We start from the raw sequence: 27,085 nt of genomic DNA, 5'->3' as shown, positions 1-27,085 counted from the left end.
ATAGCTCTGATTCAGGCTGGCTATATTGAATCATTTAAGGCAGATGAATATAGTATAAATAGACTAGATCTAATAATTCAATGCGTATTCTCGTGGGATTACTTAGAAGAAAAAATGTGAACTTTGCAGTATGTTTGTAGTATGTTCCCTAAAGAATTTAACATGTTCCTTATCAATTTTGGACTTTTTAAAGCGATCCTCGCCCCTTTAAACAAGAAACATTATTCCTAAGAACATTTGTTTAGATACAAGTGGAGAAAACAGTTGCTTGGCTCCTGCATCCCATTACTGAAGTTTAGGAAAATGTGCAAAGCTTTTACAGCCAGTCAGCTGTAAAACTTTTGCACATTTGCATAAAGTTCAGGAAATGCTAGCTACGGCAGCTTTAGAACAAGCATTATTTTCTTTCTAGAGCAGACCACGTACGCTGATCCCTGGTAGCAGACTTCATTAAGAAATGAACACACCAGGGCTGTGAATCTTAAAGAAGGTCCTAATCCTCAGGTCTCTAACCTTGCACACTGCTTTGAGGTGTTCACCAAGGTTTCCCAAAGTCCTCCAGGAAACTTGTGACAGCCTCACGTCAAGGACACAATTCAGTCTCAGGTTTGCAGGCACATTTCTGGAAATAGTCTGTTAATTACATTTTTTCATGACAAGGCACACATGTCTGTGTCTGAGAATAGAAAATCCGCTAATCTGACGCACATGCACCGATAGCTCTTCCTTTGCTTCTATGATGGTTCCTTTTTGCCCTTCTGACGTCACTTCCACCGGTGGGTGTGTGCTCTGATCTCCTTGGGGTGTTCATGTTCCACCAATGTTGGCTGCTCAAACACACCAACCCATTCAAGGGGTCAGAGAGCACTTTGCTATTGTGCATAAATATCTAGGTTTGTGGCTGTGCAAAGGTGTACATGTTATTGCAGCCCAGGAATCCCCCCCATCCTCGAGCAGATTTCTTCCAAGCAACATCTCTATGCGAGTAAATCCATCTACAGTGCAAAATGAGCCTTCGTCTTCCAAAAGTGGTTTTACACTCATAAAAGGGTATTTTCCTGTTCAAGACAAACTTCCAAATTCAATATCAGGTCCTCCCCTTCCATAGCATAGAACTGGCGGAATATCACATACAATGGGTTTCTTCACAGGTCCAATATTCCTTGTTTAAAGTCTTTTATTTCAGCCTCTGAGTCTCGCATGAGGTGACACACAGGGACATATGTACAAGCCCCTATCACGACCACAGCGTCACTATTAACAACGTTGTGGAGGTGATAGGGGCTGCACCGTATTTACTAGGCAGCATTAAGCCACTTAACGTGGCTTAACGCTGCCTTGTACATAAGGCACCGTTTCACGCTATGTTAGCGTGAAAGGGGTGGGCAGTGTGTGTTGGGGTGGGAGTTCCACTGCAACACCCATTCATTTAGACTCTGCCCCCATGTACAAAGGTGGCGTATATAGGAGGCAGCGCCAAAATTAAGACCAGGTAAATCCTGGTCTTAAGTTGGAAAAACGAGGAGCAATGCATTATTTCTCCTCATTTTTGCTTCTTCCATGTTTGCTGCCTTGTGCAGCACACATGGAAAAAGCAAATTGCCATGCATTGTTTATGTACAGGAAGGTCTCCCTTCCTGTACGTAAACAATCTTTAAAAAAAAATTAAATGTTGTCACTTTCATGTGTGCTGCGTGAAGCAGACAGAATGGCATTTTAGGATTGTTTATGTGCAGGAAGGGGCACCTTCCTGCACATAAACAATCCTCCCATGCTTGAAGACACCTTTGCCCTCTGGTGCAAGGGTGCCTGCTGTGGCCGTAAGTTGCTAAACTTAGCGCCATCGCAGGGGGAAATGCAAGCCTGCACCACATTCTTGTAAATATGGTGCAGCATTGCATTTCAGTAGTGGCGGAGAGAGGCGTAAGCCAGGAAGGCTAACGACTCTCTCTGCCACTTCATTGTACATATGGCCGCTACTACTGTTTTTGCATGCTGACTCCCAGCCTGCATTTGCGAAGGATCGCTTTCTCTCTTGCTTTCTCGTCCCATGTTTCTCTCCTACCTCTCTGTTTCCCTACCTCTCCTTTTCTTTAACCCCCTTTTGTTCTCTGCTATACATCTCTCTCTCTCTCTCTCTCTGCTTCTCTTTGTCCCTCGTTTCTCCCACTCTTTTTCTCCTTTTAATCACAACTTATTTCAGTCATTCATGCTAGATGGATATATTGTCCTGTTATGTTCTACAGTCCAAATTGCTTTTCTGTATGCAAACCCTAAGGAGAAAGCTAGCTCCCATCATGTATGTGGTCTGTATTAAAACTCTTTGTAACATCAATATGAAGGGTTGCACTCCGAGTTCTTACATTTTTAACTCACTTCTATGCCACACGATTCTTCTTTTGGCGTGCTCACTGGTGACGTGCCAAGCCCAAACGGCACGTTATTAAACTTGACACCATCTTCATGGGGCTACTTTTAGCCCCAGTGCCAGTGGCGACAGCCTGTTGCTGCAATTGCAGATACTTTTAATCAATCATCTTCAAGGAAATTTCCATTTTTTATTCATCTTGTTTTTCTGCTTCTAATTAGACTCAGTTTTACAATATCCCATGCAAGGAAATGGAATTTTCACTTTTTCTTATGTTCTTGTGGGCCATCCGAACCTCTTCAATGAACACGAATGAAGCAATATTCGTCAAAAGCAGTTTATTAAGACCCAATGCATTTCGGGCCCCTCGGGGCCCTTCGTCAGGGGTAGCTGTGAATGAACAATGAAAACTTATTTTCAAAATTTGATCTACCATCACGATATATATTATTAAACTTCTTGCATTAACACACTTAGTTTCTCCATAAATTTAAAAAACAAAAACGTTTAGTGACTGTCAATAAATACCCCACAATCCTTCAATCTCCCTATCTTTTCAACTGTTTGTTGGTTTACATACATTTCCTTTCAGAACTTGCTTTTAGTTACAATTTCTTTTAACAGCTCGTACTTCACTTCCACGTCGGTCTTTACTCAAGTAAGTTCCCATATCTACATCATTATTTCCCTCGTTCAAGTTTCTCACTGCTTTCCTCCCCCTTACCCGAGTACCGTCCATAACTCTCTCCCTCCTTCGTCCCTCTCCACCCCTCTCACTGCACCAACGTTCTCTTTCACGTACCTGCTGTGATACAAGCTTCCTCTCCTCCCGTTAGCCAAAGGTGTTACCCTCTCTAATTATCTCCACCCTTTTAAACTAACCGCGTTCATTCTAATCGCTCCTCTTTCTGTCTCGTGGTTATAAAAACAACAATCCTTTCTTGGGCACTATATTTCCCACCCTTCATATTGATGTTACAAAATGTTTGCCCTACCGGGTTGGCACCCACGTCAATCTAATGGAGTTTCAACAACGGAGAGTCGTGTAAAAGACGCTGTTTTTCCATGCAAGGCGGAATAACATTGTTTGTCGAGCAACTTTATTATTTTTGGAACAGAAGTCAGAAGTATACTGAAATGACTAGCGAAAATATTGGATTCATCGGAATATTGTAATAAGGGACATGTAACAAGAGTGTATACATTGGAAAAGCTTCATTGTTTAAACCAACGTTTAACATGCATTGTGGGAAATATAGTGCCCAAGAAAGGATTGTTGTTTTTATAACCACGTGACAGAAAGAGGAGCGATTAGAATGAACGCGGTTAGTTTAAAAGGGTGGAGATAATTAGAGAGGGTAACACCTTTGGCTAACGGGAGGAGAGGAAGCTTGTATCACAGCAAGTACGTGAAAGAGAACGTTGGTGCAGTGAGAGGGGTGGAGAGGGACGAAGGAGGGAGAGAGTTATGGACGGTACTCTGGTAAGGGGGAGGAAAGCAGTGAGAAACTTGAACGAGGGAAATAATGATGTAGATATGGGAACTTACTTGAGTAAAGACCGACGTGGAAGTGAAGTACGAGCTGTTAAAAGAAATTGTAACTAAAAGCAAGTTCTGAAAGGAAATGTATGTAAACCAACAAACAGTTGAAAAGATAGGGAGATTGAAGGATTGTGGGGTATTTATTGACAGTCACTAAACGTTTTTGTTTTTTAAATTTATGGAGAAACTAAGTGTGTTAATGCAAGAAGTTTAATAATATATATCGTGATGGTAGATCCAATTTTGAAAATAAATTTTCATTGTTCATTCACAGTTACCCCTGACGAAGGGCCCCGAGGGGCCCGAAATGCATTGGGTCTTAATAAACTGCTTTTGACGAATATTGCTTCATTCGTGTTCATAGAAGAGGTTCGGATGGCCCACAAGAACATAAGAAAAAGTGAAAATTGCATTTCCTTGCATGGGATATTGTAAAACTGAGTCTAATTAGAAGCGGAAAAACAAGATGAATAAAAAATGGAAATTTCCTTGAAGATGATTGATTAAAAGTATCTGCAATTGCAGCAACAGGCTGTCGCCACTGGCACTGGGGCTAAAAGTAGCCCCATGAAGATGGTGTATTAAAACTCTGCCTTCTTCCTTATTTATTTGCAGAAGTTGGAAGCTGAAGATGTCCTTCAAGCGAGTGCTCCTGCTGCTGCACATCTTTGTGGACACTTCTGCTGTGCAGGCAGTGACAGCCCCCACCAGAGCGTGTGACCTCACATCGACCAGCCTTGAGACCTTCTCCAGGGAGGCAGATGTGGTCTTTGGAGGACTCGTGTCCGTTAACGTGGAGACCGTGTTCCCTGCCAATGCTTTGCTGTTCACTGAGCCGCCAGGGCCCCTGCAGTGCACAAAGTAAGGAGACCACCTTTCATGTCATGTGTTTGAGGCTGGATCTAATATTGCACCAGGGCAAAAATTCCAAGTCGCCAAATTTAAATATTTCCTGTAAAGTTTACCATTTTTCGAATACTTATGTAATGTTAGCAGACCTTAAATATGGCATATTCCCTTGATTAGCATAAACCATTGTTTCCTGGCGTGTTCCTTGCAGGTAACGTCTCCAGGTGGTGAACGCCAATAATGTCAAGTCAGCAGTAATAGCATTCCTCTGGCATGGGGTGATTCTGCATGAGAGAAAGACTACTGAATGTAATTCTTCTGTTCTTGGGTCCTGTTGCCAGAGAATTGACCCCACTGCAGATTTAGATCACAGACATGCGCGGCGGTTTGCAATAGTGTTGGGCAACATTATGCAATGAAGTATGCGTCTGATACAGGGATGTCAAAACAATCATGTGACCTTGTAGTGTGTAGGAAGCCACCATGTCTTTGCAAAATAACAAAAAATAGTTGTGACAAAGATTTGAAAACAAAATTGTCCCAGGAACCCTGTCTTTGAAGTGCACTATGTAATGTGCCAATGATGGCATCGTGGTTCATCAGAATGCCATCAATAACACAGAAAGGGAACCGATTGCTGACGTAAGCTGACCCATTATCCATGCTGCACCGGATAAGCCCGGGCGGAGACCTCCTCTCCGCCCATGGAGTGTGCGGAAATTTGCCTCCTCCACGTTACAACGCAAAGAAGGCAAATCTCCGCACGCTCCACAGCGGAGTAGATTTGGCCAGCCCCCGCCTCCACCACCCCTATTTTAACAAGTACTTTTAAGTAATGTAGAATTACTTGTTAATATAAGGGGGTGGAGGTGGGTGGCGGAGCGGAGTTCTACGGAGTTTCTTGACCACTCCGTGGACCTCCACGTGGCCCCACTACGCCCACTACTCCCAGTTTTAGCTGCACGTAGTGATGGGTGGGAGCAAAATGTAAATGGCACTACAGCAAACCAATGCATGAAGAGGGCTGATCAGAAACTTCTGTAGGCTTCTAAAGTCTGTCATTCCTGGTTCAAGGTATTTCTAAGCTTGTCTTAGGCATGGAAAATCAAGCTCTCACTGTTCGTGGAAGGTTGGTATCAACTCATTGGGGTTCAATGGAAGCTAAATTGTATTTTGATTATAAAAGCCAACCATGCCAGTGAGATAAAGCTTACCAACTTGTGTACAAATGTAGACTGCATTTAGCGCGCTAAAGACCGCAGCATCCGTTTCCCCCACATATTGTCCCTGGACGTGTTTCTCTTGTGTTTCTAGATTCTCAAGTGAGTTCTATGCCAGCGTTTTGGCCATGGTCTTCGCCACTGAAGAAATCAACCACAGCCCTGACATCTTACCCAACACCACCCTAGGGTTCCAGGTGTATGATTCCTGCTTCTCGGATGCAAGAGCTCTTAAAGGCACCCTTTGGATGCAGACGGGCAAGAATACAACTGTGCCCAACTACAGCTGTCAGGCGTCGAGGCACACTCTGGCTGCCTTCATTGGGGACACAGTCTCAGCAGGAGCTCTGGCCATGGCCAGAATCCTTGGGGTCAGCAGGTTCCCCCAGGTAAAACACAGGCTTTTCAATTTGTAAATCCCTAGTTTAGTGTCAAACCTTACACATGAGTTAACTATACAGCCTCTTCTCTTCCAGGGCTCGCACGGATTTAGTCAAATGAAAAGAACACAATATGCCAGTTGTGAACAGCTTTTCACGTATAACCCTGATTGCGAAAAGAAGTTATTGTAATGTCGTGCCATCTACACTGATGACCTTTTCATTTGTCTTTGTGTGTCACACAATTATTCTTAAAAGGTGACTATGATAGAAATCGTGTTTCTCATCATGTACTTTACTGGGAGACTTTAACATAAAATAAAAGAAAATTAACAAAGGCTAAAAAAAGAAAAATCTGAAAAAAACATTTGGGGATTCGTTATTAACTTAAGTGTTTGTACCCAGAAAGGAAAATCTGAAAAGTTACAGAAAACACACGGAGAAGATACGTAGCAGGTGTTCTGCAGCGATAGGTGCAGGAACCTCTTGTAGCACCCCGAGTGTGGTGGGGCTCTCCATCGTGATATGTACTTAGGTCTATCTAGCTAATCGGTTTTATTTATCTTTCTACTCGGTGTTATAGTCAGTCAGGTTTTTCTAGCCGATCTTGAAATTCCCACTGAGACAGTAACACTCATGAACAGCCACACCAATGAATTATGGGCCAGCAGTAATGACCCCCCAATGTTTTGAGCTTACAAAGAAAGAAAACAGAGGATGATGTAAGCAGCTATCTAGAAGAAAGGAAACCGGCTGTGAAAAGTGAGTAGGAAAATGAGTGAAATCAACAAACTTTAGATAGTTTAAACTTCCAAGAAAACTAATAGTTTGGGTTAAAGACTATGAAGAGATGCCAGAGATACGTGAAGAGATGACGCGTGTTAGTAATTGCCCCTGAGAAAAATAAGGACTGTGGCTGAGGCTTCTAGATGAGCAGGAAGGGCATATCTTGAAGCTGTGAGAGGAGTGGTAAAGAGCAACTTTTAGAAATAGAAAAGCATTTGCAACGCATTGGAGAATTAAGGACACGTGCACATATGACAGGAGGAGCGTATAATAACGACTCCAACACACGATGCAGGCAGGAAGCAACTCATTTCCAGCTGATTTTTTAATATTTCCTCTTTGAAGTCATAGCAACTGCAGATCCCATTAGGAAAGCTTAGTGAATGCAACAGAGCCTTAACATTTACATTCTTTTACAATCATGTCCCGCTGGGTGTCTTACCATAATATATGCCAGGGGGCAGATTTAAGTAGCACTTGCGCCACTTTTGCGCCGCCGTTGCGTCACTTTTGTGATGCAGCAGCGGCGCAAATCCTGTGCCATGGTGCGGGGTATTTACAACGTGACGCATCTAGGAGATGCGTCACGTTGTAAAGCCCTGTGCCACATGTAGGCGTTCCAGGGCAGGGGTGGGCGTTCCAGCGCAGGAACGCCTCCTAAAAGTGGCTGAGTGAAATCTACAAGATTTCACTCAGTCACTTTTAGGCTCATGCTGCGTCAAAACCCTGCGCCTGCTTGAAGCAGGCGTAAGGATTGACGCAGCATTGTACAGATAGGGCCCCCCAGAACATTGCTGGAGCTGCGTTGTGCTTGCGACGCAACTCCAGCAATGCGCCACTTTTACGGCACAGATGCGTGACGCATCTGTGCCGTTTTTGCCCCATGGTGCGCCGCATTATAAATGCGGCGCATCCATGGTGGCGCAGCTGTGGCGCATAATAATTGGCGCAGCCCTGCTGATATGCAGGGATGCGCCAGTTAACATAAATCTGCCCCCAGATTCCAAAGGCCACATGAAGACCTACGCAGAAATTAACTTAAATACTGAAACATTTTACTTTAGTGTAGCAATTCATCTTTTTCTCCAAGGTCTCCTCAAATTTGGTCATGGACTTTATAACTATTAGTTTTTAATCTCGCACATTGTGACAGCCATTCAATACGATAGTGCCTGGTCTCTGTCCTTACGCATCTATAAAACAGGTCACATCCATCTGCCGGACTTAATTTTCCAGCAATACCATGTTCGGTTCACAAAAAAACAACATGTGGTGTGGATATTAATTATTGTGAGTAGGCTGCGCTCTTATATACACATATTTCTAAAATGTAGAGCTCCAGAAAACACCATCATCTTCTGGTTGGGCTGCAATATTAAACCACTTTAGCAGCACATGGTAAGGAAAGTGGTTTGGCATGCAGAAACCCTGCTTTTGTACATTTGACACCCTAGCATCATCTTGTATGCTCACTTTGCTGATTGCTTTATATATGAATGTGAGACATGTTTACTATCAAAGGGACTCTAAGGAAACAGTGGTTCTGCCACCTGTTTGTTTAGACAAAGCATGGATAATTCCAATCTATTCTATCTCTCTTTTTAAGATGAGATCAACATTTAATGTTAACTTATTTCTAAACCAAAGAAAACTAATGTCTGGATCGAAGATGGCGAAAGGGAAGTATATTCCCACAGTGAAATGTTGCCAAAAATCTGTCACTGTGTAGGCTATACTACCTTTTCCCATGAACACGTCTGATTGCGAATAAGATCAATTCTCATAACTCGTTTTAGGAGAACTGCAGACAAGTCATTTAATGTTCTTTTTCACTTTTTATTTAAAATATCTGATTGGAGTGTTGTAGAAAATTAACTTTAAAAAAATATACTTAGTGCATTATGAGAGCAAACTGGCCAGTTTGGCTAACTGCCACTTTCTAGTGACATTAATTAGAATCTGAGATTAGGCATAAATGACTGCACTTCCAGGGCAATCTAGGTGCCTTTGGGAGCAGGAAGGCTGAAGTTATGAAATAATGTACCAATGAGCATTGGCAAGTCAATTGGGAGAGTTAAGGAACAGATGACAGCAGAAAAGATTGACACGAAAGTCTATCCTTTTTAGTGTAATTCTCAAATGGAAGACCTAGTTAACAGAAAACATTAATTCCCAGAGCCCTATGGGACATTCATTTTTGCCCACAGCAGGAAGGAAAATTGGTTTCAGCACAAAGAGAGGGTAGATTTCCTCAGTTGGGATGAGCCTTAAAGATAAACCGGCTGCTGTAAGATGAAGAAGATCATGGGCATCTTGAATTAAAGTGTTAGTAGGCTGAGAAAGTGCCGCAAAGAGGAAGTTGGATTTGGAAGAAAAGTCAACAGGATTGGGTGCATGGAATTCTCCAGTTACTGCCTAGTGCACAAGATGAGGATTGAACCTCACCATCACCTCCACAGAACTTTTCTGAACCTAGAAGAACATATCACGGAAGAAGATGATTCTCGGGAGTGCTAGAGAAACATATCTGTAGGGCCTTTTACTGCTGCTGACACTCAAGGACTAAACTGAACTGTTCACTAAGGGGCATCTAACAAGTGCCCCAGTTGCTGCTGAAGGGACACAAAACAAATTAGCACTAAATGCTCTGAAGAATATGTAGGTGACCATTGTCAGGGCCGGACTGGCGGCAGTGGGCACCAGTTGTTTCCCTGGTGAGCCACCAGGGTAGCGGCCGGTATTAGACCCGTGGGAGGCCGTTTTTGTTACTGGGGACCAGTTTTGCAACAATGCTGCAATATCTGCCCCTAGCAACAAAAGCAGCATAAGGCTTTCCGCTAGCACCCACGGGCCGGCCAAGCTCTTTGCCAGGGTCAGTTTAGGTTCCCAGTCCGGCCCTGACCAATATGAGTGGATTTGTAAAGAGCTCCCAACAGAAAGAGAGAGAGAGAGAGAGACATAGGGGCATATTTAAAATAGAAGTGACGGACTCTCCTTGGCATAACGCCCCGCTTCGTCACTTCTGAAATGCAGGGCTGCACCATATTTACACCAATGTGGTGCAGCCCTGCATTTCCCTCTGCACTTGCGCTACATTTAGCTGCCTGGCACCAACTCAGGCACTCTTGCACCATAGTGCAGGGGTGTCTGCGTTGCTGTGAAAGATTGTTTATGTGCAGGAAGGGTTCCCTTCCTGCACATAAACAATCTTTAAATGGTGTTTTGTAACTTCTATGTGTGCTGCTCAATGCAGCCAACACAGAATTTGCAAAAAGTCATTTTTTTAAAAATCATTGTTTATGTGCAGGAAGGAACACCTTCCTGCACATAAACAATCAATGGTGCTTTGCTGTTTCCATGTGTGCTGCACAATGCAGCACACGTGAAAACAGCAAAAACAAGGAGAAATAAAGCATTTCTCCTCATTGCGCCAGGGTAAGATTAGGTTTTCCCTGGTCCTAATTGGGGCGCTGCCCCATATTTACACCACCCTTGTAAATATGGGTCAGTGTCAAAATCTATGGGTGTTGTGGTGGGTGCCCATTGATCTTCAGTTTCATGCTAAGTATAGCGTAAAAGGGTGCCTTATTTACAAGGTAGCATTAAGCCATTTTAAGTGGCTTACCCTGCCTTGTAAATATGGCGAAGACCCTATAGCCACCACAACATGATGAAAAGTGACGTTGAGGTGGTGATAGAGGCTTGTAAATATGCCCCATGGGGCCTACAAGCCTTCCCTACAGAGCTGAGGGCAGCAGGAGAGGAACAGCATAAGGACATTTTTCAGTCAGAGTAAATATTTGTACCTCTGGAGGTCAGGGGGAAGGAGCTGAGGTTACATGAAGGAGGGTGCACCATTGACACAAAAGGTTTCCAGGTTCATCCTACTTGAAACATTTTGATGCAAAGTAAAAGACTTAAATAAGGCACATTGCCTCCTGGAGCACTGCCCAGGTGGAGAGTTCAGTATTGCCCTGCTGGAGGACTACAAGTGCAAGCAAAGTGACTACAGCCTGATTTCGAGTTTGGCTAGCAGGTTGCTCCATCACAAATGCAAAGGCTTACCCTGCCCTCAAACCCTCAATCGGCTTTTCTCATTTAGACCATAAGTATTCTGTCAAATAAGCCCCCATTGGCTACATCAATGGAATACTTACTCTGACAGCCCAACTGAGTAGGTGCGGTCAGAAGAAAGGCCACCAGGTTTTTCCTGGTGGTAACTAATAGAAGAAAAAAGTGTTTGCACCATACACATTAAATAGGGTAGGTAGTATAAAGGTATAGACCTTTATACTACCTACCCTATTTAATGTGTATGGTGCAAACACTTTTTTCTTCTATTAGTTACCACCAGGAAAAACCTGGTGGTAAGAGACAGGAAAAAGACAATCATGAACCGTACACCCTGGAGAAAATGCCCAAGGCATGGGGGTTATTATTTTTGTTTTTCAAAAACAAACTCCATCTTTGCTGATGGTTGACCATACCATCCGACAATGTAGAGAGTTGTCCTTAGGGCCAGTGGACAACTCTAAATTTGATGGGAAGAGGATCATTGAAATGATGGAGGTATTGTCTGTTACCAAACCAATGGAATAAAGACCATCTGACGAATTTTAAACCTGGCCCTAATTCTAACTCTATAGAGATGCAAACTCAGTTGCTGTGAAATCCTACTTTGTCCTGCTTTGGGGTAAATGGGAACTCAATAATGACCAATACTACTTTGAGGGGCTCATGCTAGTTTGAGCATCGTGTATAGCCTTTCTTGAGACATTTTGAGAAACAGGAAAGTAATAAAGCTCCAAGGTAAAACCCGACTTCAAAGAGGCCACCTTGAAATTGCATGCAGGTGAACATTAACTCTAACTGGTGCTTGGCCAGTTCTTGGAGTTTTATACACAGAAATTTGTATCCAGGTGAACATTAACTCTGACTGGTGCTTGGTCAGTTCTTGGTGCTTTTGACACATAAATTAAAGTATTCATATCTCCTGCTCCTCTCATCTGATTTGGATCATTTTTCTGTATTTTTGCCAATTAAATTTATCTTGAGTTGGCTAAATGGGTTGGGGAGTATTATTGTGTTATGTTCTTAACTTCACTGTTGCATGATACTAATAAAACGTACCACAAACATCTGGGCCAGAGTTAGCAGGAATTAAGCAGAACTTAATTTAAGACCTTTTTGTTATTCTACAAGGTAGTGTTAATTAAGTTGTTAAGAATACAAACCCCTCATTTTCCAACTTAGTAACCCAATTTCTAACAATAAGGAGCACATTTAGAAATAGGTGTGTGCATCTAGATCTTTCTTTTTTTCAGGATCAAATATCTTACATTTTTATTCTCTGAGAACTGGTGAAAGCCAGCTCCCAGATTCTTTTGTAATTCACTGAATGTCCCTACTTTTCAAACACCGATTCTGGTTATTGTGCCAGACATGAAATGAAATTCATGATGAAATGATAATGCCAGAAAATTGTGTTAAAAAGTCCACACAAACATGATATTTTAAACCATTTAGTGCTCTCTTTAAAAAATCCGAGAAATAGAAGCCATGATTGCAAACCATAATACGTGTTGCACAATATTAGATACAGAGTACATTTTGTTCTTTATGGACCTTTCTCTTTCCTCCATGTATGCTCTGAAGATTATTCTTAGTGCTGATCCTCATTTCCTAGTCCATCTTGCTTCTAGTTCACACATTTATCCTTACCCACCTTTCCTATTCTAGCTTTCTAAAGTTCAGTTTTACCTTACATTGTTTATGTGACATCTTTAAATACAATTATATTCTTGACCCCTCCATATCGGTCACCTTCAGTCAAACTGGAAGTAATAGAACAGTCATTGCTGAGCATTAACCATTTTATTATCTTTATGCTTAATTCCACCAATCCATTCCTTTTCCCTATTGTTTATTACTTTTCTTGTTCATTTATTTTACTTATGTTCCTCGCATATCATACATTCCTTTTATCATATTAAGTTTTGATAAATAGTATATCGTTCTGTGGAATCATAAGTACTGGAGTATCTACAATTAAAAGAAAAAGCTTCTGATAAATGCTTCATGTTTGAAAATCCATAAAAATGCTGAGTCAAGTTTTTCACTTCAACAGATCAGCTTTGCAGCTTCACTTGCTACCCTGAGTGACAAGAATCTGTTCCCCTCTTTTCTTCGGACTGTGACTAGTGTTTCCTTCCAGCCCAGTGCTCTAGTGGAGGTGCTCCTCCACTTTGGCTGGACTTGGGTGGGAGTTCTGGCCTCCAACAATGAATTTGGCCTTGAAGGCATTCAGAAGCTGAAGAATGAGGCAGAACAGAAGGACATTTGCATTGAATTTTTAGAGACTTTGCCAACGCAGTCCTCAATGGACCACATCATTACTGTAATTCGAAGATCATCAGCAAAGGTCATAGTATGTTACACCTTTGCAGCTCATATCATCCCCATCCTGAGGGAGGTGACGGCACAGGGGATTTCGGACAAAGTGTGGCTTGGCATTGGAAGTTGGTTTTCCACTACTGTAATGTCTAAGCGAGAGCTGTGGGAAACAATGAATGGAACCCTAGGTTTATCCGGATATAGTGGGCAAATCCCAGGGCTCAAAGATTTCCTCTACAATATCCACCCATCAAAGAGAACTGGTGATATTTACGTAAAGAGTTTCTGGGAGTATGCCTTCAGTTGCACACTTCTGGGTGGTTTGAATATCACTGCTGGCAAAGGCTTGTGCACTGGAAAAGAACATTTGGAGCTTCTTGATTCTTCAATATATGAGGTGAAATCTTTTAGGCACCCATATTATGCGTATAATGCCATTTATCTGCTAGCCCAAGCACTGCATGATCTGATTTCCTGCAAACCACAGGAAGGGCCTTTCGCTAACAATTCATGTGCAGATCCTCAGAATTTTCAACCATGGCAGGTAAGTGCATAGAAATATTTCCCAGATGATTTTTGTCTGTGTATCTACCATGTCTGGCTTGTTCGTAGTACATCTTCCAAGCAGAAAGTCAGTGGAGTCTTACATGTCAATAAAGTATCACTCATTTATCTCAAAATCCTGATTCATACAATTGACAAATTCTGATACTACAGTCTCCACATTTCAATAACGTTATGCAGTCTTACACAACTGATTTCATAACTACTAAGGCAATCTCCACCCCATATCACAAAAATTTCATATTTTGTAAGATATCCTCTTTCATTCATACATAACAGATGGCATAGATTTCAAATGAAGTTATGTATGTCCTCTCACCATTTGACTCATTCACTAGGTATAACGTATTTTTCACAACTCATTTGGTTCTCATATCCTTTTGACTAATAATCTACAAATGAAATCTTATGAATGAATCATTGACCCCAAACATTGATATGAAGGCTGATTTAATACTCATTTAGGTTCCTGGAACTTTGACTCCTGCTCACTTCTTCCATCACTTTGCTCACATTGGTGCCCCGGATGGCTCATATTCTAGTCACTGGCCTTTTAAAATTCAATACAATGATCCATGTTCCATGGTGAAGACACAGACATTTTCACACCATTGACCCTATTGACTTTAATGCTTAATAATGAACCAAACTTCGATTTGTTTGGATTATTTCCACTGAATAGCTCCTAACCCATATCAAACACTTATTTCATCGGATGGTATGCACAAGTATGCCAGAAGCAGATTTCATCAATATGTCTTCTTTATTTTTATTGCAATTAATTTATTGGCTTCAAGTTGATATTAATCAATATCTGTGCAAGCAGTGCAAATGTTTGATACCCCAATGCGTTTCGTGGTTTCCCTTCTTCAAGGAGCTGTGCAAACTTTGCTGTTACACAAACAGAACAATGACATACCTCTAGGACCAACATTATAATCAAAATAAACATTTTGTTATGTACATCATGAACAAAGTAAATGTAATTACTTCCTGTGTATTTCAGTCATTACACATTATTATTATGGTGATTAACTATACAATAATACTAACTAAACTGATATTGCAATCAGTTGTTTTCAAAATAAATATCTCCTGCAATTGCATTGTATTTGCAACAGTTTCATCATCAATCATTTTGCAGACACTGCCTTCTATTACAACCTCACTTTTAAATATAAAGAATATAGTGATTAAAAAAATATATAATAAATGCAATATACTTCCTCTCCCTTTTACTATTAAATTACTAATGGATCATATAATCTCCTTACTTAGATGGCAGTCATTATGTATTATCTGTACATACTCATTTAAAGGATTGTGAGAATGTGGATTATTAGTTGAGGGGCTTGTATGACCTCAACAATTAACAATTTCACTATTATGCTGCAGGTCCAGTTAGGTTACTTCAATTTAAACCGTAAACCTTAGCTCAGTCCTGGGCAGTTGATGCAAAGAGCCGTCAGGTGTGATTCAAAGAAAACAAGTTTAAAGCACTTATAAGTATCAAAGCAGTTAATAAGTCGAATACAACACATAATAAAAAATCCACCCCGATTTCTAAAAGTAGTATACATCTTAATGGTATATAAATAGACACCAAAATAACAATAATCAGATCAGGGAACCAGAAATAGAATTTTTAGGAGTTCTAGTGTTTTCTAATACCAAAAAGCGCAAAGCGCCAACCACAGGCATCTGGTCATGCTAGACTGGGTCAAGGCCAAAACATAAGGTCAACAACAATAGACTGAGGGTCAGCTACAGGGTTCAGGTGAAAAGTTTAGCTTCTGATTTATGTTTTTTTCTGGGGAAATTTTCTTGTTGCTGAGGCTGGCTACTGGCTGAATCTGACGGAGGGCTCGACCAAGGTAAGATGCTGCTCGTTTGTGGTTTTGGTAAAATCCTCCACAATGGGACTTAGAAACTTTCTGGGAGTTGAGCTGCTTTCAGCAAGGCAAACCAGAAAGTTGAAAGCAACAACAGTGGTGGAAGGTCAGCAGCGGTCCTGTGGTACTGTCTGGTTCTTTTGTGAAAAAGTACAGAAAGGTTTCTAAGTGTCTGCTTTTCTGATTGTGAGGGTGGAGTGAGTACACACTAACAAAATCACCCAAGAGTCCAGTTCCTTTTGGGCACCGCTTGGTGAGTTATGATTCAGTCTCCCAGAAGCCACTAGCAGGGCCCAGGGAAAATTCATTTGGAACTTGTCAGATGGACTCTTCTTTATTGAAGGTTTCTTTTAGCTTTTGTACACCTGGAGCTTAACAAGAGGCTACTCAACTAGCCCTTGAAGTCCACTCTTCTGTCTTCGTTACAAGTGGGAGCAGGTCCAGCCCTTGGGGATTCTCTCCCCAGGTAAAACAGAAGCCTTCTGAGTTCCAGTCCTTTGGGCCAGCAAGTGCAGTCCTTCTTCTGTTTCTAACAGGGCCAGCAGTTGTCTGAGGAAGGTAGCTGGGGTGCCACTTTCAGGGTTGGCACTAGCTTGTGGGTGGGGAAGACTCCCCGGCCAGTATAAGTAAAATTCCCATAGGCAGCGCTACCCAGTTATATATCACTTCCTGGAGTTTGGCACTAAACAATCCCACAGTGGATATGTTTGCCCAAATTCACTTCTGGCACAGTGTTTTCCTGTCACTGGCAATATTACAACTCTGGATACTTAGACAATGGCAGGGGCAGGCCTAGATGTGAGTTGCATCTGTCTGTGACAAAGGCTGCCCCTTTGAAGCTTCCAGAGTTGGTGGCCATTTTCCTCAGGCCATCTGTCAGGAGGAGGTTACACCTACTACCAGCTCTTTTGTTCTGTTTCCTAAGAGCAAAGCCCATCTCCCAGCAGCCTGCTAGTCAACAGCTGGGGATTATCTCTGAAAGGGCTACTAGAAGCTTTAGGCAAACAAGTGTCAACTTTCTAAAAGAAACATTTTCAAAATAGTAAATCACAATACACCTGAGCACACCCAAGGAGAATAACTATGATCCAAAGGTTTAGTCAAAACCTGAGCAATGTGAGCAATAGTCAATTATTAAAATGTCCTTTTTCGCAATCGTATGTAAAGAAGTTTGCCAATCAGGTCCTGTTGCAGATTTTTTAATCATCAAACAACAACGCAGAGCAGCAACAGCCCACACGCGTTTCGCCCTCTGGGCTTTTTCAAGGCTGCAGGAAAATACATATATAACAGTAATTGTACAATGATCAGATATAATCCGTGGAAGTCACCACAATGTTTAAACACATAGAGATGCCCTTAGACACAGCAATGCAATTGTGAGTATATATGCAAATATCCTTTGTATCATTCTGTCATTAGTTACGTGTCCCCTCTCCCTGTACAAGTCCAGCTTAGAACTGACAGACAGGGGATACGCAACTCCAACCTTCTAGTAAAATGATTTTAACAGAAAAACACATGATGATTAACCCAAAAATATGAACAAAGCATTATCCGTATTAAAAACAAAGAGACATCATCCTGGTTACATTATAAAATACAGTACAATATATGTGATTAGCCCATCGTCATGAGTGGATCTAGAATACTCTAAATACTATTTATATGTATCCTCTTGATATAATAAGGATCCCACATGACCAGATATGGTTAACAACAAACTGCGTGTCAGAGATACAAAAACAATTTCTTTTCCACACCATGATAGAATTTGGAAAGTAAAACCAACAACCTCACTGCGTAAAAATCTACCACCACCAAGACACCGATAGTGCAATGAAAAACCTGTGATCAACACTAAACGTTATAGATATTCCTCTCACCTAGCAAATCATGGTTACGTCTCCTAAGTGAATTGGAGTTGAGGATTATATATCCATCTTTTCCTGGATTAGTTCTGATAAAGAAAAAGGGACAAGTGTCGAGCAAGAAACCTAATATAGATGGGAGTTTAGTTATGCTCACATAGCTAATTCAAGTCATTGTTCCATTTATTTCTTACCCCGGATCATCAGTGCCCACGCTAATCTTCTTGTTAAACTTCTAAATGTGAGCCTGGGACACGTTATGATCGAGCAGTATGTCGTTGTTGTCAGTAAGGTTCCCCTTCAACCCTGGGAAACGGGTATCAGACCTTGATAAGTCCTGTGTTAACAAGTAGAGCAATGTAGTATCAATAAAGGTTCCGAGACCCGAGATAAAAAAAAAAAAAATTTTTAAAAAGAAAGATAACGATGTTAATAGTTAATGCTAGTACGCTATCGTGCATGTGTCTAACTACGTATTGAGCGTTGTACTGTAAAGTACGTCTACTCGGTTCAAGCGCTATTTGCTAAAAAGCGGTAAAACACAACTTTGTAGTTTAATCTTTACCTGATTCGAGCAGCGAGATCCTGTAAGCGACGCGTGGCAACTCGGCGTTCTGTAGACGCTGGTGCCATTTTGGTCGTCTTTAAATTCATCCCCAATGGTCATAGAAAGCGGACTATGCCATATTGTTCCTATAGGTCTAACAAAGTTTTCGTAAATAGAAATACTAAAACTAACGAATGTTTAAAAATTAGTCTTGCAACCAGGATGTGATTTATTTATGATAATAGCCCTTAAAGGACACATTATGTAATGTTAATTCTAATGGACATGGAAAAAAGACTCACTTCACTCATCGACGATGGATGAAACGATCTTAGTATTTGAGATATACATCGATTATATATAAAGTTAATGATTAAACTTGCTCCAACTGCATCATATACGAATATAGTGAAATACATAAGGAGCATAAGAATGCTGGATTTGCCCCCTTACTTGTAAAGGAATTAATGAATATATCATTGAGGGGACACCGTTGTGACAGTAGAATCCAAGTTATATGAATCTGCATAAATCATAAACCTGTTCATTATGATCAGGAATTAATGAAGTGAGTAGAATTAAATGTGTCCTTGGTATAACAGGCACGTATAGTGCTGAGGGGGGAAATAATCCGTCCATTTGAGGTAAAAGACGAAAGTGGAGCAAATGCACCAGTGACCTGTCCAATAAGAGTAGAACCTAATAAGGGTAAGATAGCCTCAAACCCATTCGAAATATAGGGGTATATTCATCCTGTGATAGTATCAATAGACAAAAAGGGTCAACAGGCCCAGTGTCTATCAGTATGGAGTCACATTATCATACATCAGTCTACCACTAGAACGAATGAGGAAAGAGAATCCAACAGATGTAGAGAATAATAAAGATGACAGTGAGAGGGCATATGAATGTCTTAGCATGGCTCATAGAAATTCACACATCTCTTTATCACAATTTAACCCATGTTCCACCGCCCTCAATCTGATAATCCAAGTACTCTCTAATTTGCGTAACTGTAACGTCATGTCGCCCCCCGTGCATTCTGACTTATTGCATCTATACCATGGAAGCCAACTCGCCGTAAATCAATTGATGTGTGTTCACTATTAAAATGAACTGCCAGGGGATACTGTATGTTATTATTTCTGATGGCACGAATGTGTTCTTGAATCCTCTCTTTCAGAGGTCTAATTGTGCTTCCAATAGATATTTTGGCACAAACACATTTAATGCAGTAAACAACCCATTTGGTGTTACAATTGATAAACCTCCTGATGGTGTAGGTTTTCTCCGTATTGTACTTGAAGGTATTAATTTTATGAAGTCCATAGCTACATATGTTGCACAAACCACACCTAAAAAAACCATTAGGGGCAGCAGGTAGCCAGGTGACATGCTGTTCAGGAGGAATGAAACTGGGGCACAGTTGTTGTCTCAGTGTACGCCCTCGTTGGTGAACCATCTGAGGTTTTGGTCCAATCGCACCCTGTAGGCTGGTGTCATGCGTTAAGAGGTGCCAATGTTTTTTTAGAATCTTGTATACATCTGAGCTCAGACTAGTGTACGGAGTGATGAAGGCACCCTTGATTGCTGTGGATAATCTTCTCTTTTTTTTGGTATTTGAAAGTAAGTTTCTTCTGCTAACCTTATTGACTTTCAGTCTCGCTAATCTAATTATATTCTTGGAATACCCTCTCATTTCAAATCTTTTTTCTACAATTGTAAGTTCTTTGTCAAGAGAAGTTTCATCACTACAATTGCGTTTAATACGCAACATTTCTCCATACGGAATGGAATTTATTTGTGAAGGTGGGTGTGCACTGCTAGCGTGCAGAGGCGCATTGCATGCTGTAGCTTTCCTGTAAGGTAGACTGACAAGTCTAATGCCATCGACTATGATAGTTAAATCCAAGAAGTTGACCTGCTTAGTAATCTGATTTTTGGTAAATGATAAGTTGTAGTCATTATCATTGATGTATACAAAGAATTCCTCCAGGGCAACACTAGATCCAGCCCAGAAGAATACAATATCATCAATGAATCGTCCCCAGTATAGGATATTCTCAACCAGATGACCAGGACAGTTCCTCCAAATATGGGTGTGTTCGAACAGACCCATATACAAGTTTGCAAAAGATGGCGAGAATTTGGCTCCCATTGCCACTCCTTGTATTTGGCGGAACCAATGGCCATTATGGGTGAAAATGTTGTTGTCTAGCACTAGCTTAATCATATCTAACAACATGATAGTGTGCTCATACATATTGATGGGTCGACAGTCTAGAAAGTGTTGTACAGCTGTTAAACCCTTGTCACACAGTATACTTGTATACAAGGAACAGACATCCATAGTGATCAAAAGATGGTCTGGTACCCATTCTACATCAGCAATTTTGCTTAGAATGTCCCGTGAGTCCTTTATGTAAGATGGTAAGTTAACCACATGCGGTTGGAGATATAGGTCAATATATTCAGATATTCTTTCTGTCGGTGAATTAATGCCCGAAATGATTGGTCTCCCCGGTGGAAAAGCACCACCTTTATGTGTTTTTGGCAAGATGTATATACACGGATTGGTTGGTTTAGAATTAAACAGATATCTGAATTCTGTATCTGAAATTAGACCCAGTTCTTTCCAATGTTTAAGACTGATCTCGGTTTTTGTTATAGTCATGTTCATGGGGTTACTACTCATTTTAACGTAGGTGGTACAATCTGCCAGTTGTCTATCAATCTCTTGGATATAATCAATCCTGTTCATTAGCACAACGTTGCCTCCCTTGTCAGCTTCTCTTATGGTTATTGTCCAAGATTATTCCCTACGGATTTTGATGAATCAATGATGTATGGGGTAAAATTCAAGGGCCCAATTCACAAAGGTAAACTTACACTTTTTGTCTAAGTTTCTACTTTTTGGTATTCACAAAGGTAAACTTCAACCAAATGTCTAACTTTACTACTTTTCGGAATGCATAAAGGTAAGTTACTACTGGTAAAGTTAGAATTTTGGACTAAGTTTACCTGTGTGGTACAAAAAGTAGTAAAGTTGGACTGGATTCAAGATGCAGGTCGATTCCTTTTCATCAGGCATGAGGGCAGCAGAGCAACAGAGCAGCACAGCAGAGTGACAGTCCTTCTTGCAGCAAAGCAGCACATCAGTCTTTTTCCTGAGTCTTCCACAGGTCAAGATGTGTAATGAAGAGTTTAGTCTGACGGTCCATTATTTATTCCTAGTACCCACTTTGAAGTAGGAGAAGGTTCTGGAGGTGTCCACCCCCCTGTGGTGTAAGGCATCCTCATCCTCCCTGCCCTGGGGCCAACATGTCTGGGAAAACTAAAGACACCCCCTTATGAAGTCAGAGTGGCCCATCCTGCCAACACCAATCTTCCATTTGTCTCACTGTGTGGGAGCAATACACAAGATCCGGCTGCTAGCTACACCTAGTCATGTGACCAAGGGACAGGCTGCACGTACCAAATGTTTAAGATAAGAACATGTCAAATTTTTAAAAGCGGCATTTCCTAAATTGTGACTTAAAAATGTACTTTACCAATGAAGAGGGCTTTTAATTACAATTCTTTAGACATCAAAGTAGAACTTTCTTCCTGCTCCCTTTTAAAAGTTATCACTCATTAAACGTAATAAGGACACCCAATGTTATTCTATAGGTGTTGTAGGTCTTGCAGTAGTGAGAAGGTCTTACATTTATTTTTCACTACCAGGATACGTACAACTTGCATCTCAAAAGTACATGTCTAACTTTTTAAATGCATTTTACCCTGACCTCTGGGCTGTTCAGCAGCTACCCTAGGGGGTGACTTATATGTATAATAAAGGAAGGTTTGGGCATGGTAAAATGTTTATTTTGCCAGGTCTAAACAGCATATAGAACTGCACACACAGACAGCAATGTCAGGCCCGGAACATATTTTACTGGGCTATTTAAGTGGAGGACTTAAGATGGTGACACAATCAGTCCTGTAGGCCTACCATTAGCATTTAGTTTACAGGCCCTGGGTACACGGTGAACCAATTTTGTAAGGACGTACCACTAAATTAAATGTGCCAATTGGGTACACGCCAATTCTAGCATATTTAGGGGCAATTCTAGCATATTTATTGGGGGCTCCTCTGCTAAGGCAGACAAGTGTTGCCCCACTGCTCTCAGAGCAGGAAAAATAAAATGCTAACGTTGCTATTATCATTTTATTTTTCATAGGTTCAAGACTGGGGTAGGGCAGGGTGGGGCTAATGGCACAGAGGGAGAAGTGGTTTGCACACCCCAAGTGCTCATGACGTTGGGGAACATGCACATGCTCCCTGTCCCATGGCAGTCAGACCAATCACAACACTGCATTTCAGTGTTGTGTTTGGCTTATGGGAGCCTGTGTGCTTCCTGCTTCCAGGACTCACTGAAGAAGTGGCGAGGCTATGGAGGGACGGTGGCTTGGGCTGTGAGGAGTTAAGGATTTGTTTGTTTTTTCGTTTGTTCTCCCGTCCCGCTTGCCAGATTCTACTGCTGATTTGCAATGGAAAAAGCCATAAATGCCAACAAAATGAGATCAGCAAAACTAGCAGGGGTGAAGGCAAAAGGTTTGGGGCAAGACCACCCTAAGGCTGTTGAGTCTAACACAGTCAAGCATACTCTGTCTCAGTTCTAAGAGGATAATGAGGTGCTTCATTAGACCCAAATGGGTTTCAGACCAGCACACAGCTACTACTACTAGTCACAGAAGAATTGAAGGGAATCCTTGCTCAAGGTGGTGCCGCTGCTATTTTGCTGCTCGACCTAAGTGCAGCCTTCAATACTGTGGATCATAAAACACTCATTCTGAGATTAGAGAGCACAGGGATTCACAACAGTGCACCTAGATAGATAGCGTCATACCTGAAGGGCAGATCCTTTCAGACCACAGAATGCAGACACTTCTCGGATAGCTTAGATGTTACATGTGGGGTGCCACAGTGCTCCTCCCTCAGCCCTCCATTGCTCAACCTGTACATGCAACCTCTGGCCGAGATTGTCCAGGAATTTGGGTTGTCAATCATATCATATGCAGATGACACCTAATTGGTAGTGTCTGTGGCAGGGGACTCCAACTCAAAGCACAACCTAGTGTCTCGCTGCATGGAGAGGGTAGCGAGCTGGTTGATGAGTTGCAAGCTAAAATTAAATGGAGACAAAACTGAACTCATGTTCCTAGGCAATAAGCTTCTGCCACAAGTCACAATGGAATGGCCAAAAAAACTGGGTAGTCCACCGGTGCATAAAAACTCCATAAAGAACCTAGGAGTGTGGTTAGACCACAACCTCACCATGGAAACTCAAGCCAGGAAATTGGCCATCACTTGTTTTGGAATTCTGCGGATGCTCCATAAAATTCCTGACCTCATCCCAGAGGAGACCCGAAGAACAGTGATACAGTCTCTGGTGGTCTCATAACTAGACTATGGGAGCTCTCTCTTCCTGGGGTCACCCAAATATGATTTGAATATTCAACAGATTGCACAAAATGCTGGAGCCAGGTTACTCAGAAGCATACTTAGGTATGAGTCAGTGAAAGAGGCTCTGAAAACACTCCACTGGCTGCTGATACAGGCCAGGGTCAAGTTCAAAGCACTATGCATAGCACACTGGGCCCTGAACGGCAAAGGACCAAATCTACTCAGGACCCTGATTACACCCTATACATCAGAAAGAGCTGTAAGATCCTCCTCAGATCGACTAGACAAAATAACCAGGATTAGGTGAGCCAGATGGAGAGGAAGATCTTTTTCGCATTTGGGGCCAAAACTCTGGAACTCCATACCTACAGAGCTAAGATCCCTCACAGATTAGAATGCATTCAGGAAAAAACTGAAGACTTGGCTATTCCCAGGTTGAAATCGCTGGTATTCGCTCTCTCCTGCTCCGTAGCGCTGGGAAGCCCTTGGACAGCTATGCACTCTACAAAACTCATAAACATAAACATCTTACTGAGGGAACGATTGGAATGTTAAGCAACCTGATTAAAAGGGATGGCTGATTAGTGAACCATTCTAAAGTGTGCTTGATACAACCTATGTGACTAATTTTGATGGCTTGACATCAAAATGTGTCTAGAACATTTGCCTTAAACAATGAATCATAACCCATGGAAAGCATCCTGTTAATTGCAAAACTAAACATAATAGTAGCTACATATAAGCACACAGAGATCTTCTATCTACATAAAAAGTATTTTGTATTTCCTTCTCAAATATGTGAACAGTGGAGTATCTTTGAAAATCTCATTGAATTCTTTTTTCAATCTGGCGTAAAGTTGAAAGAGTAATCTTCTAGTATCTCGTCTAATTGCCTTTAGTGGAGATCTTGGATACATACACTATAATGTCGTGTTTTTATGAGATCGTTTTCAGCAACTCTTCTTAAGACATAGCTGGCACCTCAGGGTATGCCCTACAAAAGAACATATTTTCCAGTTTTCCCGTGAATCAGCAGATTTTTGCATGCAAAATCTAATGCTTGTTTTCAGAATATAAATGAAAGGGTTGCTATTCTGATGTTCCCAGGAAATTACTACACCTCTTCCTTATTTGAGCCTCACACATCTCCACATAATTGTCCATCATTCACTTCAAGGGGGTTAGAATCTCCACTCTCACTATTGACACTACAAGTGCAAAGCAATCTTGCTGATTCTATGTGTAAGTGGTAGGCAACTCATCCTTAACATAACCAGACTCCTACAACCCAGGAGATTCTCATTCACTCTCATATCACTCACTTCAGATGTTACATTATGTGAAGAACAGCCGCATAATAAACTCTGCTGGAGAAGAGGTCTTCTTCGATGCCAATGGAGACTCACCACCCTTGCTGGATCTGCTCTACTGGCACATGACTTCCAATGACACCAGCCAGTTTGTGAAAGTGGGCACCTACAATGCCAATCACCCACCTGGCTATAAACTTGCCATCAATGACAGTGCCATCTACTGGGGAGCAAAATACCCTCAGGTGAGAATTAGAAGCTACCACCAGTAAAACAATCACATTTTAAATTGTAAATTTATGTTAATGTCACTTGAATTGCTTTTAAAATGCCTTCAATAAAAAGATGAACAGAGCAAGTCAAAACGTTTATGATGTTTATTTCTCTATTTTTATATTTATGTACTTATTTATCTGAAATTTGTTTTCAGGACAGAAAACTTCACTTGAGGTGTTTGGAAGCAAGCTTGCAGAGTGTAAAACGTTCAGTAACTTCACAGAGTTTCCAGAAAACGAATATATTTTCCCCAGTGAAAACATTACATAGAATGATGACCATATTAGACATGTAGGTTTCAAACTGGTTATAGGTGAATCAATAAAGTGGTTTAAGGAAGGTCTGTTACACATTTACATGGGCAAGTCGAGAAAGAAGAGAATATACAATGTTCAAATTCTGCATTTCAGGGCCACATGCATCAAAGTAGGGAATTGCGAATTCTAAATAGCGATTATTAAGGAATCGCTATTAGGGAGTCACAATTACCTATGCATGTAGGTTTCATAAAACAAAATTACAATTCCTACATATTCCTTAATAGGGAATCGCAAATTGCGATTCGCTATTAAGGAATGCCTTCCTATTCATTCCTATAGGGATGAATGTGAAGGCATTTGCAATTTGTTAGTACCAAATAGGTATTCGCAAATTGCGAATGCGATTGAAAGGGTGAGAAATGGCCACCCTGATCAACCGAAAAACAGGTATGTTTGCACATGTGGCTCACATACATGCCCTAAGGGCATGGGAGGTGCCACATGGCACTTAGAAAAATGCAAAAAAATCATTTTTCTAAGGAGTTGCAACTTACCACCAACTTGAAGTTGGTGGTAAATTGCGATTTCTTAATGTCGGATCCCACTTTTTTCTTGCTTCTTGCATTGAATTTGGGGATTCGCAAATTACAATTCCCTAAATGCATTCGCAAAATAGGTAATCGCAAAATTTGCGATTCCCTATTTTGAAATTTGCTTTGGACTTGATGCATCTCAAATGGCGAAATACCGTTTGCGATCAGTATTTTGCTTGATGCATATGGCCCTTAATGCCTACAGTTAGGGTTCTACAGATCATGTACACTTTACATATACCTTAAAATGGTGCCTGTCATTATGTTATGAGCCTTTGCTGATCTATTGCTGAGAATAAGTTAACGTATCGGACCAATTTGAAGAGCTATGGGGCATATTTACAAGCTCCATTCACCACAGAACTGTCACTTTTAGTGATCTTCCTGTGGCGATATGGGCTTCACCTTATACACAAGGCAGTGTTAAGCCACTTAAGGTGGCTTAATGCTGCCTTGTAAATAAGGCACCCTTTCACGCTATACTTAGCGTGAAAGGTGAGGGCAATGGGTGTTGATGTGCGCGATCAACCCCAACACCCAATGATTTTAATGCTGCCCACTATTTACAAGGGTGGTGTAAATATGGGGCAGAACCAAAATTAAGACCAGGGAAAACCTAGTATTACCCTGGTGCAATGAGGAGAAATGTTTAATTTCTCCTCGTTTTTTGCTGCTTCCATGTGTGCTGCATTGTACAGCACACATGGAAACAGTAAAACGCCAATGATTGTTTATGTGCAGGCAGGAGTCCCTTCCTCCACATAAACAATCATCTAAAAAAAAAAGA

General features: G+C 41.3%; 1 protein-coding gene across 1 annotated transcript in view; it reads left to right on the top strand.

The window, feature by feature from the left end:
• The window catches only part of LOC146796885 (extracellular calcium-sensing receptor-like), a 114,921-nt gene that overhangs the window by 64,709 nt on the left and 23,127 nt on the right, over window positions 1–27,085 (top strand). The window contains exons 3-6 of the mRNA XM_085631418.1: window positions 4,527–4,772; window positions 6,075–6,369; window positions 13,274–14,083; window positions 25,187–25,414. Coding sequence (XP_085487544.1) covers window positions 4,527–4,772; window positions 6,075–6,369; window positions 13,274–14,083; window positions 25,187–25,414 — 1,579 coding nt within the window. The remainder of the gene's footprint in view (window positions 1–4,526; window positions 4,773–6,074; window positions 6,370–13,273; window positions 14,084–25,186; window positions 25,415–27,085) is intronic.

Source organism: Triturus cristatus, chromosome 10 (genome assembly GCF_964204655.1).
Source record: "Triturus cristatus chromosome 10, aTriCri1.1, whole genome shotgun sequence".
NCBI lineage: Eukaryota > Metazoa > Chordata > Amphibia > Caudata > Salamandridae > Triturus > Triturus cristatus.
Note: the sequence above shows the minus strand (reverse complement) of the source record. Positions and strands in the feature narration are given on the sequence as shown.